The sequence below is a fragment of the Mus caroli genome, unplaced genomic scaffold (genome assembly GCF_978045245.1).
Source record: "Mus caroli unplaced genomic scaffold, Mus_caroli_1 scaffold_1, whole genome shotgun sequence".
NCBI classification, from domain to species: domain Eukaryota; kingdom Metazoa; phylum Chordata; class Mammalia; order Rodentia; family Muridae; genus Mus; species Mus caroli.
Genome location: NW_028227256.1, coordinates 88981474 through 89002277, shown reverse-complemented (window position 1 = coordinate 89002277; position 20804 = coordinate 88981474). Strand labels below are relative to the sequence as shown.

At 42.6% G+C, this 20804-nt stretch overlaps 1 protein-coding gene across 1 annotated transcript; it reads left to right on the top strand.

The window, feature by feature from the left end:
• Nucleotides 1-18754: 18754 nt before the first annotated feature.
• Nucleotides 18755-19690, top strand: LOC110295604 (olfactory receptor 6B2-like). The gene has a single exon (XM_021164077.2). The coding sequence runs from the start codon at nucleotides 18755-18757 to the stop codon at nucleotides 19688-19690; it is 936 nt and encodes a 311-aa protein (XP_021019736.2).
• Nucleotides 19691-20804: the final 1114 nt, after the last annotated feature.

The window sequence follows — 20804 nt, the reverse complement described above, 5'->3', positions numbered from 1 at the left end:
GCTGTCTCCTGTGCTCACTGCCATAGCTACAGCCACTATCAACACACCTCCGCCATGGTGGACCTCGCCTGCTAACTGCGAGCCAAAAGCCCACTCGTTTCCTTACATCGCTTTTGTCCAAGCAAAGAGGAGAGTGGTGAACATAGGCAGAAAATGGAAGTGAGATTTGAACAATTGGCTACCTGGGATTGGCTGAGCTAGGCTAAGCTTCTGTTAAAATGGTATCTATTACATATCAATCCAGCACGCTAGCCTGGAGATTCATTAGAAAAAAACACAAAGATTAAAAATCATTGGGAATCCCAGCTTACCACTTACTACTTAGGATGGCTACAAACCAGCCATTGCTCTGTAAACGCTTCATGTTATATTCTCTTGAGAGACTTACTTGCTGAATTTGGTATTAGTGTCTACAGAAGCAATGAGAGCAGTTACTTTTTTGTTTTTGTTTTTTTGTTTGTTTGGTTGGTTGGTTGGTTGGTTGGTTTTGTCTGACTCTGTCTGTCTGCCTGTTTATAGCCCAGGTACATTTCAAACTTGATATAGCACCAAGAATGGTTTTGAACCCATGATCCCCCTGTCAAGATCCTCAATCTTCAATTGCTGGGAGTGTAGGCATCAATCACCATACCTGGCTTCCTCTCTAATGTTTAAGTCAAGCTTTCTGTACTGGCAAAGTCAGAGTATAAATAAGAGCAGTAAGTTTGTTTGATGACAGACACAAGAGTGAACTCAAAAGCAAAAAGGGACGTGCAAATCTGCCACTGTCTAGTTCTGTGGCAGACACATGTTATCCCTGCTACTCAGGAGTAGCTTCCATCTGTCTGATACCTGGAAGGACAAGCTCACACAGAGTCAAGTAGTTTTCCCAGTGTCCAGGTTGATGTCAAAACTCCAAACTCCCAGGCCCCTACTACTTCCAATACTGAGTTCCCTAAATCTCAGTATATCTTTGCTCATTGCAATGGCCTTTTCTAATTAACAGTTGGTACTAATTTCAGTTATCAATCATATGAGCCACTGAGCATGTAGACGTCTTAGAGAAAGAGAATGGGTGGACGTGAGATGGTGTAAAAAACAAAACAACAACAACAAAAACTAGGCACAAGTCAGCAAGAAGGCAGAGGTAGGGAGTGCATTCTACAGAAACCGGCACAACCCCTCAGGACTTGGAATGGCTGGCCTCATGGAGTGTTTCAGCAGAGATCACTTACACTGGTTTACCCAGAAGTCTGGGAAACTTCCATGTTATTCCTACGTAGCAGCATGACATCATTAAAAGGCCATGCTTAGTGAAAAGGACACCATGGATTTAATTTGAGAATTTCACATAGGTAATAACTTGGACTTACAGACCCCAAGTCTTCAGTGTGTGAACTCTGGGTGTGCAATGCACCTTTCCCAAGCATCATTAGACAGGCTCCCAGCTGGAAATGCTCCTGATGACTCCAGTGAACTTAGAAAGGCAAGTATCAGCATCATCTACACTGTCTGAGACATCTTCCCAATCTTCTCCTGGGGTTGCAGGATGAGAACCCCCAGGAGGCACTTACCTTCCAGGAAAGTTGTCTGACTGCTAGCCCACAGCCAAAGTAACTGTTCTGATTTCTTTTCTGCTAGAGCAGAAACCCTCACTAAAGTCATCCATGACTGGAAGGAAGGAAGAGGAGAAAAGACTAAGACAGCAACAAGTAAGAAGGGATAGTAAGTCTGCCATCAAGCCAGGAAAGCTGTCCACCTACTTCTAGGAGAAACTTGCCCATCTTCTCAGCATTGTCTTGGGTCTCCAGCAGATGTTCCAACCAGGAGGCTAGGGCTGAGGTAGCAGCTTTGGGGTTATCCATATGAACTACAGTTTCAGGGTCTCTAAGTTTTAGAAATATGGTTGCAGGGTTTGATACAGCTGTGGCCAGCTTGCCCCTGAAACTGTCTTTCTCTGGTGCTGTAATAAGAATTGGGTCTCTCAATTCTGGATAATGAAAGGTCTTTGTCCTCAATTGGAAGATCACAGACTTCCTTCTCCAGCTGAAAACCCACCTGAACATGAAAGCTTCCCAACACTTAGCAGGGTGAGGGAGGTGTGTGGGCTTCCAATCTTAGGGTTGCAGGGTTGCAGGAACTGTTTTCATGGGATCAGCATGTGCTTTCCAGTGGGAGTGGATCTTATTGTCTTTAGTGACTCTTACCATCACAGTTCAGTTGACTCAGTTAACTTGCCAAATTCAGAGTAAAATGACATTTCAGAAAATTGGTGGCATAGGTGGGTAAAAGGTGAGAATAACATGTTTGTCTATGAAACCCAATTGCTGTGGAACTCTTCCAATGGAATGAGTGCTTCTACCAGTCGCTGGAGGTTCCTCCATGGATGTTTCAAATAGGAGATATATCTTCTGATGAATTCTTGGATACTGTCGCATTGGCTTTCTTACCGCAAATGCCTTTCCAACTAGAAACTACACAGTCTCCTGCTCCATCAAGAGTGTCAGTTCACAGCTTACATCTGTTAGCGGGCAGACATATGAAACGCTGATGTCTCCCCGGAATGAAGGGTCTCACAAACCTAACGTTGCTTAGGAGCTATGCTAGTGCATTGGGAGCTGTCACCTCACAGTTGACCTGTAACCTGGATGGCTTCTCCATCCCCAAGCTTCACAGGGTTGGACCTTTAACAAGAAAGCTTCAAGGGCTCAGGAATGACCAGCCATTGAGCCCTCTGTGAGGCCATGCTTACACGTCTCTTCAGATGCCAACTTTGTTTTTAAGCAAATCAGCAGCCCGGGTGCTGCTTGTTAAGTAGATGGTTCTTTCTGAGGAGGCTTGGACCAGAGTGTGGGAAGCACCGGGGTTACCTCTTATCAATGTCAACACTGGCAGATGCAGCTCACAACCTGCCTTGATGTTGACTGACACATGTGAGCTTCACCTTCATGGTGGCAACATGACATGGAGACAAAGGAACGGAGGTTGCCACTTGGGGTTGTATTGAAGGCAGTCCCACTGTATCTGAGAAGTTCTTCGTTTCCCCCATGGGTCCATGGTGTGTCTACTCCACAACTGTAAGTGTGTAAGGGCATTGGCTGATTTTTTTTCCTGAACCCCATGATGTCTGTAGCACAGGAAGCTCCAGGGCTGGGCTGGCTCTAATCCTGAAACACTTTCTCTTGCTGGGGCTTGAGCATCTAGTCTGCCTGACAGCCTCCTTCAGAGTCTTTAACATTGAATGCACTGGGGACATGAGGCTGAGGACTGTCCACTATACTATCTCAGAAAGCAACACCATGAGCCTCCACTTCTGATCCTACATTGCTGAGCTGATGGCTTCTCCATCATCAGGCAGCAGTAAGAGGCAGGGTCATGTGATCTTAGACCAAGGCTTCTTAGTCTCTTTTCTTTAAAACTCTTTCCACCTGGGAAATTTTTACACAAAGCTGCATACACAGGTACACAAGTCAACCATTTGTTGATATTCAGTATAAAGAAAATGATTTTTAGAACACTTCTTTTGTACGTATAAAATTTTGCCATTATTAAAGATGGAGGCAACTTTACCAACTAAAAAAAATAAATGTAATTTGTTTATGTTTACACAAAGAATAAAATCTTTAGGGAGGGTAAGTGGGAATTCCCATCACAGAGAAACTGTCAGGGACTTGTAATTCAATTCTAATGGAAGACGAGGAGAGAACAGGATCGCTCATAGTAGAGAAATCCCAGGGTTAAGACAGGCTTCCAGTACTGAGGAATAAGCAAGCCATTTTCTTTTTTTTTTTAATTTTTATTATATATTTTCTTCATTTACATTTCAAATGTTATCCCAAAAATCCCCTATACACTCCCCACACCCTACTCCCTAACACACCCACTCCCACTTCCTGGCCCTGGCAGTCCCCTGTACTGGGGCATACAATCTTTGTAAGACCAGGGCCTCTCCTCCCAATTTTGGCCAACTAGGCTTCTTCTGCCACATATGCAACTAGAGACACGAGCTCTGGGGGTACTGATTAGTTCATATTGCTGTTCCTCCTATAGGGTTGCAGATCCCTTCAGCTCCTTGGGTACTTTCTCTAGCTCCTCCATAGGGACCCAGTGTTCAATCCAGTAGATTACTGTGAGCATCCACTTCTGTATTTGCCAGGCATTGGCATAGCCTCACAAGAGACAGTATTTTCATATTGTGTATTTCTCACCCAGCAATCTCTTCCCTCCCTGCTTATTCCTTTATCTCCTACCCAGTCTTAATTCAGAATATTCAGTGCTACTCTTATCCAGTCCTATACACTATGTTCTTCTTGTTTTATCCTTACACTTTCCCTTTTCATCTTTCTCCCAAACCAGACTGGATCAGTTTAAGGTGTCTGTGGCTCAGCCTCCTGAGAGATGAGACTGTTCTGTTATCTGGCAGCATATTGTTACTATCTCTATGGAGTCTTCTTTCTTCCACCCTTCTCCATCCTTTCAGTCATCCTTTTAAACCCCTAACACTAGCTAAGAGAAAAAATGATAGAAAAGGAGAGAGATCCCTGAATGAAGTCAGGGGTGAGAACGGGGGACATTGTCTTTAGATTGTTCATGCTGATTAGGGGTATTGAGTTCCTTGGGGAAATTTTTATCTTCAATGTCAGGATATCTATTTTTTTTTCTTGTTTTTGCATGACTACTTACAAACCATGACCAACAGCAACCAACCAACAAGCCACACCCGTCCTGCCTCATAGGGCCTTAGCAGTTACACACCCTCTATAAAAGTCCCCAGAATGCCAAATGTCATACAAAAGCAGAACTTACCTGCAGCTGGAAAAAAATCATGCCCCTGCTAGATAAAGCACATAGCAAATCAGAGTTGGCTGCTGTGGAGAATCTGAAGTAGCCTCATATCCCCACACCTGGGATTAAGGTAAATATTCTTATAAAATTTATGCATTTTTAAAATAACTCAAAATTCCAGAACCCAAAATTCCCACTACATTTTCTCCTGTTCTAAGCCACAAATTGTGCTGTGTTTGTCAGGAAATTTTAAAACAGAAATGTTTTCCATAAAACAAGCACTTTTCAGGTCAGTAGGCAAGGTGTTTAGGAGATCTCTCCTGCTCAATTCTAATTAAAGCATAGGACATTATGAGACCTGAGACCTTGACCTATAGCTTGACCTATGATATCAGCATGGTACATGTTAGAAAGAATAGCCCTCAAATTCCTTATCCATAGGCTCTTCTTACACATTGAATGGTCTAATAACTTTTTTACATTCAATATTTATATTTTCAAAAGCCAATACAATTCAAAAGACAATACCTGTCTTGTCTCAGGGTCTGATATGGCTTAGTTCACAGCTGAGACTAACCTCTGTAATAAATGAATAAATAATCAGTGAAGAGTTCTTCAGAGCCTTGTATAACCTTTGTAAATGAGGTAGATTCATTTCCCCAGGCTCCTCGACTTTGTCCCAAGCTCTTAAAGCCAACTAAGCACCATTGCTCTATAGTCTTTTCGTCAAATTGAATGTGTTCTTGTGTATCAGACTACCACCCTTCACCCAGCAACTGATCTTTGACTATATTCATTCCCCTCGATCTATTTCACTGTTCAGTATCCGAGGCTTCTTCCATCCACCATGTTAACCATTGCAACTGCCGACCAGCCTCTAGTACACCTGTTACCAATCCTTTCCAGTCTTGGGGAATAATTCTATTTTGAGTAGCCCAGTTATTTAGAATTTGTTTCAATAAGGTGAATGCATCCCATGTGAAATCATGGCCTTTTTACTTTTTTAAATGTTGGCTGGCTTTATTTATTTTTAATATTACAGTATTAGAACAACAGTAGGTTGGCCTTTTTTTTTATGTATATGAGTACACTGTTGCTGTCATCAGACACACCAGAAGAGGGCAATGAATTCCATTACAGATAATTCTGAGCCACCGTGTGGGTGCTGGGAATTGAACTCAGGACCTCTGAAAGAGCAGTCAGTGCTCTTAACTACTGAGCCATCTCTCCAGCCCTAAAAATGAACCTGTTGCTCTGTTTTTAAAAAGAATTATTTATTTATTTATGTATTCATGACCTCTTTTAAATGCTTTAGCTCTACTATTTCAATAGCACACCATCTTATCTCATCATAATATTGTTTCACCTGGTTAGCAGACATATTCTGTGTGAATCCTGGGAAAACTGCTGGTGGTGATTTCCTAATCCTTGGCCACCCCTCCTACTCTGGTGGCTTGATTGGTTCAGGATTTATCTTTTCTCTTAAAATGAGCTGTTTGATGAAATTGTTCTCCCACTCTTTCAGCTTTTCTCTGACAGGACGATCCTCCAGCATAGCTTTTTCCCCTCTTTCTTCCTGTGGGAAACTCCTGCTCTCTTACTCAGTCACCAGGACTGAGTCCTTGTCCTCTCTTTTCCAATGCTCCTTGCCTCCCAAGCACTTCCACTTCCTCCCACAGTTTTTCCAGTGGCACAGCTAACTCTGCAACCATTTCAGAAAAGAGAGGAGAGTGAACCCTTTTGTTTTCCCATTTCAGCCATTTTTTGTTTCTCGGGTGTAACCTCCCCCCACAAGCCTGAAGCAGGCTGAGTCAGACCTTGACTTTGCTTACCACTAAGAAGATCACCTAGGGTGGAGCCTGCCTCCCTGCATCACTCTATTGTTCAGCCACTGCCACTGCTGCTACCTGCTGGGAGTCAGCCTAGCTGTTCTGGAGCCTACACAGGGTCACCTGCAGTTGGGCTCCAAGGATGATTTGGTGGGAATGGGCTTCCCCTCTCCTTTATAAAGCATGTCCGCCATTAAAAATTTGAGTTTTGATCAGAATACTGTCTTGGCTCCATTTTTCTCTCTACCCGCCTAGATTCCCTCTTCTCTTCCAGTTACAAGATGCCTCCAAGGCTTGAACCTGGACATGAGAGCTGCAAGCCAGCCCCAACAATTTGGTGAACCAACTCGGGACCTGGGATTGGCAGAGGACATTTGGAAGAAACACTGTTGGTTTGGAGCTCCATGAAAGAAGAAAAGAATTAAAAAAAATTCGTACCGGAGAAGGTGTGGTATAGAGAAGGTGTGGTACAGGCTAAGCTGGAACAGTGCTAAACCCACTCGCTGGGTTCACTTAGGTTCAGCAGTGAAATATCAAGATCTAGGAACATAACAGGCAGTTGTCCGCAGCTTCCAGAAGCTGCTTTTTTAGGTGAGAGAGATAAAGGGGTTTAGATTTAATAATCAGGCAGATTGGCCGCAGTTGGAAACTGCAGCAGGCGGGAAGAAAATGTCCCAGAAGCAGAGAGAAATTTTAGGCCCTGCTCTGTTCTCTCTGGGCCCCACAGCAGAAGTTCTCTGCCCTCTTTGTGTTTGTCTAAGGTCTTGTCTAATGTCTGGTGCACCGGTCTGTCCACGTGTTCAATTCATGTATGTTCGCGTCTAGTCGTCTGAATGACTGAATGTTCTGTGTTTTGTGTGGAAAAACAAAAGATTGCTGATATAAGCAAAGCCGAGAGTGGCCACATGCTTTAGCCAGAATCAGGCACAGCAGGAGGGCCCCTGCTGGAAAAACTGTTTTGTTTTTTTTTTAAAGGGATACAGCCTCATGGTTTTGGGGCAAAGTAGCTGATAGATGGTTTTTTCCTAAGAAAATTCTCTGCATTCGTGATTATTGTGTTTAGCTAATGACAAAGTGCGTTTTATTTTATAATTATAGCTAGAAAAAATTAATATTCTCTGGTTGGTCTAAGTGTAGCTGCTTCATTTGTTTTTTTACTGGTAATGTGCTCTTCCTGTCTTCACAATCAGCTCATAAGTTATTGGTTAGGATTAAATAATTGTTACATTGGTAACAGAAGGTTAGCCTTAAATTGGCAACTCAGGAGTCTTTTCAAACACGTGGCATAAGCAGGCCAAAAAACTGGGCCTCCTAAGATACTTCTAGCTGAGATAATATTTAATGTGATTCTTATCCTAGAAAGTAATATTAAGATAATATTTAAAGCAAGGTCTCTTTAATGAAGCATTAAAGTCTGCACTGTCATGCAATCATAGGTATAAATTGGCAGCCAAATCTCACAATGTGGCAGTGAAGTTTTGATGTTGATTCTTAAGGTGATAATTTGTTTTGAAATTGGGTTTTGATTTCCCAAGGCTGTAGTTATAGTCTAATATTACAAAGAAACTTAAAAGTTCTAAACTCTGTCCTCATTACAGGAGGGCCAAAATGCTTGAGTTAGAAAATTTTTTCTCATGTTCGAGTTAATGCAAGTTCAGAGCAGCCTCGGGGAAGTTGGCTTGAAATCTCCTTTGTTTCGAAAACTGTGACTAGGGAAGTTCTGAGACACCCCCCCCCCCCCCCCCCGCCTTCAGGGTAAATTCCCTTTAACTAATAAAACATTGTTGCAGATCTATCGAGATGTTTGAAATAATGCTTAAATTCAGAGTTTGTAAAAAGTCAATTGGGCTGTAGAATTTATAAAGGCATTACAATCTGGCTTGCCTACTTCATATAAAGTTATTATAGATTTGAAGGTTTGTTTTTTCCTTTGCCTTCTGGTAAATGCAACGATGTTTTGCTTCATGTGAGCTGTAATCAAGAAGCTAAGAGTTTGAAACTTTAAGTGTATATTGTTTCCTAAGTGGAAAGTATTTTATTAGCTAATGCCTCTCAAGGGTGAGGCTGAGGTGGCATTCACCTCAAAGCACAGTTTCAGCATCCTATTAAGCCGCTGTGGTGCTAAGAATTATAAGATAAATTCATATAGTTTGAGATAACTATAACAAAAATTGTGTCTTAAAAACCTGACTAAGTGCCTGTTCCTTGTCCCAAACAGCAATTAATTTGGTTATTACAGAATATTAATATTTGATCTATTGCATACCATCATTTTAAATAAAATTGACAATCAATATCCCAAAGATACGTTAAAAATTGTTTTTATGCATGCTTTTGTATCTTCTATAAATTCATGCATGCATGCATGCATTCCAGTTACTGTATTTAAAAACAACCCCTCTATAGGAAATAAGTAGATGTGAATTGGATTACACACTTATTCTTTGAGTTTCCCTGTTTCAGCACAGATAATTAAGTTGTGTGCTGTGGATGGTGTTTTAAAATGCTGAACAATCAAACCTTAATTTGTATATTAATAGTCAATATTATATCTCAGAGCTCACAATTGCTTAAGATTGTTCATCCCTCAGATGTTATTAATTCTCAAATTTGCAATTATGCATATACAACTCATAAGAAAAAAGTGCTGTCCTTTTAAGAAGGCTGTTTTTGGACATTTAATAAATTGATCTAGATTGCCTAGATATCTTAAAGCAATGCCATACTGGATTTATAACTCAGGCAGTCTATATGTCCTACATATAAGACAGATTAAATATATAATCTCATTCTTTATATATTCAAAACAGTTATGGTTTAAGATAATATTTTAGTATTCTTGGAAATTGTGCGTGTTAAATTCTTTGCTCTTAGTGTCCTCAGTTACTACTTGTTTTCTTGACACATAATACTGTTAATTCTTGAAGACTTATACAGATATCCACCCCTTTTCTTCCATCCTTTTAATCCCTTAACACTAGATAAGGAGAGAGAGAGAGAGAGAGAGAGAGAGAGAGAGAGAGAAGACAGAAGAGATACCTGAATAAAGTCAGGGGTGGGAGATAAGATGATTTATCGTTCAATTACTTTCTGCTGATTAGGATCTAGGATGTCAAGTTCCTAGAAGCAAGGTTGATCTTTCTTCACCATTAGAATATCTAATTTCTTTTTGTTGTTATTCCTTTTTGTGCTTGACTACTTCTTTGTGCATAACACTGATGCACAGCAATCTGCAGCTGGCAAAATCTTGACACTGCTAGAGCTTGAGGCAAATCATAGTTAGCTGCTGTGAACAATCTGAAGCAGCCCAATATCCCACACCTGGGATTAAAGCAGAAACATATTCTTATTTCTGTGACTTTAAAAAAACAAAAAATATATAATTCTCACTACATCTACCACTAGCTAAACTATCCTCATCTCCAACCCCATCTTTGACCCTACAGCTCCCCTTTCAATTAAGTCTCCTGCTCTACGTTTGATTTGAAAAATAAAACTGAAATGAAAATTTAATAAACCTAATAAGAAGCTAAATGGAAAGTCTCACAAATGGAATGGATTTCAGGGAAGACACACTAATAGGGCTTAAAGACACAATTGAGAAGTTGAAACATTCAAACAAATACAAAGACAAATAATAAAAATGCATGAGTGAAAATGTCAATTAGTGGATTTTATTAAAATATCAGATCTATGGATTCTAGCCATAGAAAAGGAAGAATTTTACACTGAAGGCATATAAAACATTTTCAAAAAATCAGACCAGATATTTTCTTCAATATGGGAAATGAGATGCTAAAGCAGACACAAGAAGCATACTGGACACCAAAGGGAAAACACAAAAAGAAAGAGTCTATGCCATATGTCTTAGTTAGGGTTTTACAACGGTGAACAGACACCATGACCAAGGCAAGTCTTACAAGAAACAACATTCAATTGGGGCTGGCTTACAGGTTCAGAGGGTCAGACCATTATCATCAAGGTGGGAGCATGACAGCATCTAGGCAGGCACGGCACAGGCAGAGCTGAGAGTTCTACATCTTCATCCAAAGGCAGCTAGTGGAAGACTGACTTCCAGGCAACTAGGGTGAGGATCTTAAGCCCACACCCACAGTGACACACCTACTCCAACCAGGTCACACCTATTCCAACAAGGACACACCTCTAAATGGTGCCACTTCCTGGCCCAAGAATAATATACAAACCATCACACCATATTATAGTTAGAACACTAAATACATAAATCTGAGAATGCTGCAAGTCAGAACCATCATGTCACATTTAAGAATAGACCCATAAAAATAACAGATGCTTTACCAACAGAAACTTTAAAAGCCAGAAGGGTTGGAAGGATCTATTTCATATTCTCAGTGATCATAGCTTTCACAGGGGCTACTATTCCCGGCAAGACTATCTGTCATATATGAAAGCTAAAGAAAAGCTATCCATGATCACTAAGCCAGATATACAGAGGAATTTGGGGGTCCAAAGAAACAGAAAACATTCAAGAAGCTAAGGGTAAAGAATATACCATACTAGAACAGTAATAAGAAAACAATTATTTAAAAAGCACTAAACACTACATGAAAAATTAACACATATCAGTAATAATTGTATGAATGGTCTCATTCTCCAATATATGAGACTAGATTAACAAATAAGGATACAGGGATAGAGAAATGGCTCTATACACACATATATATGTGAAGATCCAAATATTGTCTCAAGAGTCACATCTCGCTATCAAAGACAAACATTATCTTAATGTGAAAGGATGGACAAAAGTATTCCAAGTAAAAAGAATAAGAAACAAGCAGGTATTGCTGTTGTATTCTCTGACAAAATAGACTTCAAACTTATCCAAAACTAATCAAACATGATAAAGAAGGTCACTTTATACTGGTTAAGAGCACAATTCATCAAGAGGACATTACAACTATAAATATACATAACCAAAATTCGTATACCCGATTTCATAAAATGAATAGTAGTAGATATAAAGTTACATATTAATCTCAACACAATAATAGTGGATGAATTTACTTTCCACTTTCCAACGCTAATTTTCTGGTTATGTTTTCTCTCTCTCTGTTTTGATTACTTCCACCAAGATTTGGTCCAACAAAGATATATATATACTATTCATAAAATATAATGAAAATATTACTCCTATCTCTTAATAGCTTTTTCTATTTCTTTGATAAAATATCATGACAAAAGCAATTTATCAGGAAGGTTTTGTTTGTCTCCCAGTAGAAGGATCCAGTTAATCTTCAAAGAGGAGTCCCAGTGGCAGGAGCATGAGGCAGCTGGTCACATTGCACTAGCAGTCAAGAATTAGAAAACAACAAACACCTGTGCTCAGATAGCTCTTTCCCCTTCATACAGTCCAGGACCAAAGACTAAGGAATAGATCTGCCCATTTTTAGTGTGGCTAGCCTCATTGAACAATGAACAATGAATAATCAACATAGTCCCTCCAACAGCATGTATAGAGGTTAAATATTCCCTCACAGGTGGGCCTGGAGGTCTGTCCCCAGACATTCTAGGTTGCATCAAGTTGATGATCAACAATAAACATCATATTATCAAAATCAATCAACAGATTCAATACAATGCCAATTAAAATTCCAATAACATTCTTCACAGAAATAGACAGAAATCTTTAAATTCATATGGTAAAACTAAAGGCTTTGGATAGCCAAAGCAATTCTGAGCAGTAAGAATGATGCTGGATGATTGGCACCATCAATTTCAAGTTATAGAACAGAGCCTTAGTAACAAAATCAGGATGACACTGCCACAAAAACAGACACACAAAGCCATGGAGCAGAACAGAGGACCCAGATGTCACCATGCACAGCCACAACCATCTGGGTTTGTTGTTGTTTGTTTGTTTTTGTTTTTGACAAGGATGCCAAAAATACACCCTGGAAAAAAGACATCTTCAGCAAATGGTGCTGGAGAAACTGGATATTTACATGTAGAAGAATGAGTTTTGGCCTGGCAGTGGTGGTGCATGCCTTTAATCCCAGACTTGTGAGGCAGAGGCAGGCAGAATTCGGAGTTTGAGGCCAACCTGATCTACAGAGTGAGCTCCAGGACAGCCAGGGCTACACAGAGAGAGGTTGTCTCAAAAACCACCACCCCTGAAAAAAGAAGAATGAGGTTTGATCTCTGTAGCACACCCTTCACAAGAAATAACTCCAAATGAATGAAAGACCTTAACCTAAGACCCCAAAATCTGAAACTGTTAGAGGGGAAAAAATGGGAAAAACATGTAAAGTGTAAGTATAGCCCAGGATTTCTCAACAGGACTCCATTTTATCAAGGACTAAAGGCAACTGACCACTAGGGCCTGGTGAAATTAAAGTTTCTATAGAGCAAAGGAAACAACTGAGAGGACAGACAGCCTGCAGGATGCAAGGAAATCTGCCAGCTACACATCTCACAGAGAACTGATGTCTAGATGTCTAGGTATACAAGGAACTAAAAATAACCTAAGCAAGAAATCAAACAACCAAATCAATAAATGAGTTAATGACATAAACAAATAGTCCTCAAAAATTACACATGGTAATAAGCATATAAAATTGTTCAAAGTCACCAACTATAAGGAAATGCAAGAAGTGAGACTCAAGATGCTTTTCCCTCAGACCTCCTTGTATCTAGGCATTTTTTTGGAAGTTGTCTCCACTATTTTTGAAGAGACTCCCTGTTTAGGATCTTATCTCCTGGTGCCTTCAGAAAGCAGCCCAGAGATGTGTCTCTTGGTTAAATACAGATCCCACCAGGTTCACAATCATGGTTTACTGTAAAAATGGGATTTGGGATATATGCAATATAAACAGTGCACTGTCACTGTAGTTAGCTGGACATTACCCAACACATGTCCTTGCCATATCTCTTAAATCTATAAATAGTAACTCATTCGGGGAAAAAGGCTGTTTCAATTGTAACCTGTTAACTAACTCATATCACAAGTTCATTGAGGATTTTCAGGGCACCTTCCAATGCAACGACAAGATACAAGCAGTTTGACACACAAAGAGGAAGAGTTGACAAGGCTACCACAGGCCCAGGGGGCAGGAGCCATGGGAGAAGAGAGACTAAGAAAGAGATTAATAATCCAGAAGTATACAGACACTGAAGGAAGTGAGGTAAAGAGGGCTGGAAATGTGGAAAAATTATCCACAGGAAATAGCTTGATCATAACATTCCATAGAGGCCTCAAGTTACTTGATGTGGGGGAAAGAGTGGAGACAAATGAGAGATCAAGAGAACTGAGGTACGAGAAATGAGTCCTGAGAGTAGAAGGCCTTGTGGGTGCATCAGATGCGCCCCTGCCAGTGAGGACCTGAGCATCTGGACATGAGTCAAGATCTGCTGGATTATCCAGTACCTCTGATGCTTCATGGTTTCTGAGGGATCAGGAGAGTCACCTCCATGTTCACCCCTCTTCTTCTCCCACCTGGATACTGCACTCGGGCCTGGGTTCCTGCTGTGGACCAGCCTGACTCTCAACACAAACTCCTGTAAAACTGTCAAGCTCAGGGAACCTCACTACAGTGCTCCTCAAGTGAGATGTGCAGCAGCCTTCCAACCAGGCAAGTGGAAAGGAAGCCAAGACACTCCACAAGTTGACAGGCATTGGCAGGAGCAGGGGTAGCCTGCCCCAGAGGCCTTGATCCAGCTCATTATCAGTATGGGCAGCTTCATCTGCTACAAGGGGGTAATTGGGCCCTAGAGACATAGGACTCAGGCAAAAAAAAAAAAAAAAAAAACCATATTGTTCCTTCCTACATTTGAGGAGTCCACATCCCAAGACTCTGTCTGAGGCTCATCTGTTCACTGTGGCCAGCCTGGGAGTCACCATCCAGGAAGAGGTGCCTCCTTGTTCCCAAAGTGAAAAGTGAGAAGTGAGGCTGCCAGAGACCCAGGTAAGATAAGTGCTTCTCATATCAGACTCACAACTATGATTTTAGAGTATATTGCATAAAATGCATTATAGAAAAGCTACCTGTCCAGTGTGGCTGAAACCCCATCATACATGTCCACGTTGAGACTGGGGCAGGATCATCTCCAGAGCTGCAGGACCCAGCAAGAAGGTTCACAGTGCTACAGCAAAGGGGCTTGCATCTTGTAAGTGCTATGCAGAGTGGTCATCTTCGGGCACTGCAATGAGTGTATATTGATGCCTATGTGGTGTTAGCATGGATTGGTGCTGTGTTGAGTATGGATCTGTGAGAACTGTGCTGAGTGCATATTTGGAGGTGCATGCTGAATGCATAGTTTAGGGTACTGTACTATGTCCTACCATCGAGACCGACACAGGCTTAGTTAGCATCCTTATTTCACTGACAGGACCAGAATACATTGGCCCCCCACCATGTCTAGATCCTGGTTCTTCTGGTTCTACCAGATATGGGAGTAGCCTCTGAGCACATGACTACAGACCGACAGTGATAAGGACTCAGAAAACTCCTATTCTTCACACATCTTCCATTCCTCTCTTTATTTCTTTTACTGACCTGGGCTTGAACTTTGGCCAGGTCAAGGGCATTCTGTCTGAGGCACATGGCAGACCTGGCATGTGATGAGAGAATTCCTCTTCAGAACTCATGTGGCCTCTCAGACTCCATAGGAACCATGAAATCCAGCCTGAAAATGCAATCACCTGTGTCATGACCCACCTCTCTCCTCAAGATCACAACCTGGGACCATAACCTGGGGCTTCCAACATAGGCAGCTACTCTCTCAAAACTAGGGGGACCTGGAGTTCAAAGTCCAGTGTGGACCTGGGGCAGGAAAGGACATGGAAATTAAGAAGAGAGAGCTACACAAAGTGGATGCAGCTGTGAGCAGGGTGCCTGGGCCCAGCCCTCACACTGAAGGCCATTAGCATTGTGGAAGGTAAACAAAAGAGCCACACACTTCCAATAGTCCATAATGATTCTAAAAGAGAGAGTTTTTTTTTTTTGAAAGTGCACACAAAGATGACCGACCAAGATCCTAGTGAAATGAAAATTCAGCTCAGAAGAGGCTCAACTTCCAGATCAGGATTTTATCAATGCCATCAATACATTACTAATTATCACACCCACAGTGATGGGCAGCTGCATCCTAATAGCAAGCCCTCTGTGGATATGTAGTCTTGGATGGGACATGAGACGCAGCACACCTAGGCAAACCTAGTCTATAGGACAGTCCTGATGGCACTCCTCTGAGAACCATAAGTGTGTTTCAAAGACCTCTGTGGCCACTTAGCTGGGAAGAAACACAGTCAAACCCTAGACTGTGTCCAGGACCAGATGTTTAGATTCCAATGGCAGTGGCGTTTACTAAACTGACTTAGTGAAGATAGCTCGATGTCCTAGAGAAGTCAAAAACACGCAGTAGCATTTTACAGCAGGAACGGCTGCCTTACTAGCATCCTAAACCTCCCCAAATTTAAAACTGTATCTGAGAAACTCATTTCTAGAAGTTTCCTTTTCTGTTCAGAACACTCACGTAAACTCCAGGCTAGTAAAAGAGGCCATCCACATGGTGATAATGTAGCCCCAAAACACACCATCCCTCCCCAAGCAGACAGAGCTCCTGGACATGGGGCAGACATAGAAGCATCCACTGTTCTTTCCCTCAATGACAAGCATCCTAGGTAGGCCAAATGCCCAGGATTACCTGTGTCCTTGTCCACGTCTCAAGATCAATGAGGACTTAAGCTGTCTCTTCCAGCAAGAGCGATTAATTCCCTTACAATTAGAAGGACCAGAAGTCCAAAATCAAAGTACAAAAAGACTCAAAATCAACAGCCATCTCCTCTCCTGACCGTCTTCTCTTTTTGAGAAGGCTCTCACAACCTCTTCTAACCGCTGAGGATTTCTCAGTCCTAAGGCTTTGGGACTTGGGTCTTCACACAAACATCTCTTCATGTTCTTTACTGCCTTTCACGAGGACATGTCATCTTACTTGGGGCCCACCAGGAAGAAAGCTGGAAGTTTGTGAGATCTGACTCACCTTGTAAATGGGTGAATACTAGAACTGGCCACCAGTAAGGAGACTATAGACATCAATGAGGAGACTCCATCCATCTGGATGGCCCTGAAAATCTGTGACTCTGGGGAGTTCCCACAGCACAGGATTCCTAGGAGTTGCTACCACTTTTCTGTATGCCTTGATGCCTTTATCTGCAGGGTCCCAAGATGTTCACAAAACTCTGATCTATGCAAACCACAGTACTACAGTTGGAGCACCCTGAAAACAGCTGCTCTCAGTGCTCCTTTGCCCCCCCACCTTTGCCAGGAAAGCACAGTCCTAGTCCAGTGCACACCCTCTACTCTACTTTAAGAACTTGGTGGCCACCTCACTCTTGGCATGGTGATGGTGAACTCAGCTGCATGGCTTGGCAGACATGGGTTGAGTTTCCAGGAGTAATTCATCAAGGAGAGATGTGGGACCTGAGCTGAGCAGGCAGCTGCCAGCTGATCCCTAGTTGGACAGGCTACAGCTTCCCAACCGGCCCACCTTGCTGAATGGGTCTCTGGGAGAGTGGGAAATCTCTATAGAGCCTTCACTAATGCCTATTTAGTTTGGGAACAGTCAGACCTTATGTTGAAAGTCACTGCTCAACCTGCAAGAAACTTACAGGCCTGCACCTGTCGGTGTTCATTTGGCTGCCTGTAACATTGGGTCCACTGGAAAGCATGTCCAATCCAGCCAGTCTTCTACTGTCTCCTTCCCCTGGTCTCAGAGCACTAAGCTATCTCTGTCTATGCCTAAAGCCCCTGTAGAATTCCACCAGCACTTCTCTCCCCTACTCTCTGGTGCCCTCCTCAGGAATCCCAGAGGTGAGTCACTTCACAAATGGCAACACTCATCCCTGATTTTCATTCATGCTCCCTTTGCTTATTTCTTTCATTCACACCTTCCAGCTCTTCCCCATAGATGCTGTTTAAAATTGGGGCACATTGATCATCACAGAGTTTGCATCCACTCTAGTTTTCATCATCACAACCAGGACCAATCCTGTGAGTTACCCTGACTCTCATCCACACACCCACCAATGGGAAGAGCCAAGACCAGGAGATGGCACCAGCACTGGTCACATAGGACCTCAGGGATACCCCATTTCATGTTTCACACAACTGCATCCTTACTTGGACTCATTTCATCCAATGCTCTTGGATGCACCCAGCTGTTGAACCTCCCTGCATAGCGTAATACAACCCCTCACACTCTCCAGCTTTCTACTCAGAATTCAATCATGATCCTGGGGGGGATCATTCATCTATTATGTGGCCAACCTTCCCCACTGTGACTTCAGGTATTGCCCTACACCTGCTCTGGCCTCAGTTTCTACAAGTTCAAAGTAAGCTTGCTTTCCAGCTACCACTTTAGTCTGAGGCCAAGGGAGGTAGTGATGCTATTATCAACAGGTGAAATGTGTGGGTTCCTTCTGGTGTGTGTGTGTGAGTGTGTGTGTGTGTGTACGCATGCATGCCTGTGTGTGTTCATGCTAATATGGGTGTGGGATGGGGAAGCAACTAATGACTCTAGCTAGGCAACTTTGGAGACTTCACTCAATCCCAACAACCCCTAGACCATTGCACTCATGCATTCTAGGAGGTGGACTATGATCCCAGCTGTAATCGCCTTAAAGGAAGTAGATAAGCTACTAACAAACTAAATAGGCTAGAGCCATGGCCTCAGCAACACTCACTCACAGTTCCAGAGTAGGTTCATGGACTATTATTTTTTAACTTATTAAGAACTGAGGTAAAACTCCTTCTGTACCCTCTTTTGGATCCAGGGTATGAGGTATGGAGCCATCAAAAGGGTAAGTTAGGAAACATGGGACCCTCTGCATCTAGCACTCCAGGATGAGACCACATGGGCAATAGAGACACTGTACACCCTGAACATCTATCCTCAGCACTTCCTCTCCTCTACTTCCCCTCTTCATTGTGCACCTAAACAAACTCTTCAAGTGCACACATCTTTCCAGTTTAAGACTTGGCAGAAGAAAGAGTTCCTTTCCCTGCTACTCACAGGAACCAGGAATTCGGTCTTCCAGCTGACATTACAAGCTGGCTCCCCGTTCTCCCTTCAGCTGATACTTGACTCTTCCTATTGGCCTCTTGATCTTTTGCAGGTACACAGGGATGAGGGGGGAGAACATCACCAAGGTCAGCACCTTCATCCTGCTGGGCTTCCCCACAGCTCCTGAGCTGCAGTACCTGCTCTTCCTCCTCTTCCTGCTCGCCTACCTCTTTGTGCTGGTGGAGAACCTGACCATCATCCTCACTGTCTGGAGCAGTGCCTCCCTCCACAGACCCATGTACTACTTCCTGGGATCCTTATCTTTCCTAGAGATCTGGTATGTGTCAGACATCATCCCCAAGATGTTGGACGGCTTCCTCCTGCAGAGGAAAAGCATCTCTTTCACTGGCTGCATGACTCAGCTCTATTTTTTCATCTCCCTGGTGTGTACAGAGTGTGTACTCTTGGCTTCCATGGCCTATGACCGCTATGTGGCCATCTGCCACCCCCTGCGCTACCAAGTCATCATGACCACAGGGCTGTGTGTCCAGCTTGTGGCCTTCTCTTTTGCAAGTGCCTTCACAGTCTCTGTGATTAAGGTCTACTTTATCTCCAGCGCCACCTTCTGTGGCTCCAATGTCTTGAACCACTTCTTCTGTGACATCTCCCCCATTCTCAAGCTGGCCTGCACTGACTTCTCTACTGCGGAGCTGGTGGACTTCATCCTGGCCTTTATCATTCTGGTGTTCCCACTCCTGGCCACCATTCTTTCCTATGGCTACATCACCCTGGCTGTGCTGCGCATCCCTTCAGCCACAGGCCGGTGGAGAGCCTTCTCCACCTGTGCCTCCCACCTCACTGTGGTCACCTTCTTCTACGTGGCCATGCTTTTTATATATGTGCGACCCCAGGCCATTGATACCCGGAGCTCCAACAAGCTCATCTCTGCTGTGTACACCGTCCTCACGCCCATCCTAAACCCCTTGATTTATTGCCTAAGGAACAAAGAATTTAAGGATGCTGTGAAAAGAACCCTGGGATTGGGTCACACTCTATAGTAGGATAGTATATGTACTAGAATCTAACTTGTGGTGGAAAAGGTCTCTTGTATAGTACCTAATGTTCTTTAAAATTCTTTTGCTAAAATCTAGTGCTATTACAGAGCCAGCTAACATAATGGGTCTTCATCCAAATATGTTTCTGACATTGTTATATAGAATATGTGTAGTCTTGGGTACCCAGCTCCTACATAGATTCTAGTCACACTCGCTGCTCCCTGAGACCCACTGTGTTGGTTTCTAGTGCCAGGGGGTAACTTGGGTGTTTGGAAGGCTTTGTGAATGTGGTCATGAAGTACTTACATTTCCATGTTCTGATTATGCCCAGCTCCATATGCTTGGACCTCCCTGCCTTTGCATGTAGCAATGATTCATGTGTGCTTGCTCAGTAGCATTCATGTATGTATCAGCATGCAGTTCTGTGCTTCGCCATGGGCTGACAGTATTATGGATACTGTCTGGGATGTGTAAATGCTGCTATATAAAATCCAGGTAGTATTTTCTTTTTTATTTTACTGACACCCATGCAGTTCGTAAGCTACACAGAACTGTATCTGGGCTAGAAACAGGAACCTGATGAAACACGTAGAATGTGCATGTGACCAGGTTTAGCAGAAACATCAAAACTGTTTTCCAAACTGTATATATCAGTTTTTCTCCCATTAGCAGTGTAACAGAAGGCCAATGGTTCTGTATCCTGTCCAAACCTAACGTTGCTCATGTGTTTCAATTTGGCCTTGCTTCTGGGCTCCAAATCTATGTTTTCCAAATGTCCCATTGTTCTCATTTCTTTCCTTGTTGCTGTGATAAAATACTTTGAGGGGAAAAAGGATTTATTTGGCTCATAATTCCAGGTCACAATCCATCATTGCCAGGAAGACAGTGTGGTGGGAACATGAAGCAGCTGGCCACACCCACTGTCAAGATCAGAGGGAGAGAAATGCATGTATGTTTGTATTCATCTTTGCTTTTTTCATTTTTTTAAACTTTAGGATCTAAACCTAAGGAATGGTGTCACTTACTTTTAGGCTGGGTCTTCCCACATCAATTAACATAATCACCACAATCCCCACAGACAGGACCACAACCCAGCCTGATCTAGACAACTCCCTTT

Bases quoted from the DNA above. Each gene is read 5' to 3' on its own strand.
- LOC110295604 (XM_021164077.2), top strand. From the start codon at position 18,755: ATGAGGGGGGAGAACATCACCAAGGTCAGCACCTTCATCCTGCTGGGC.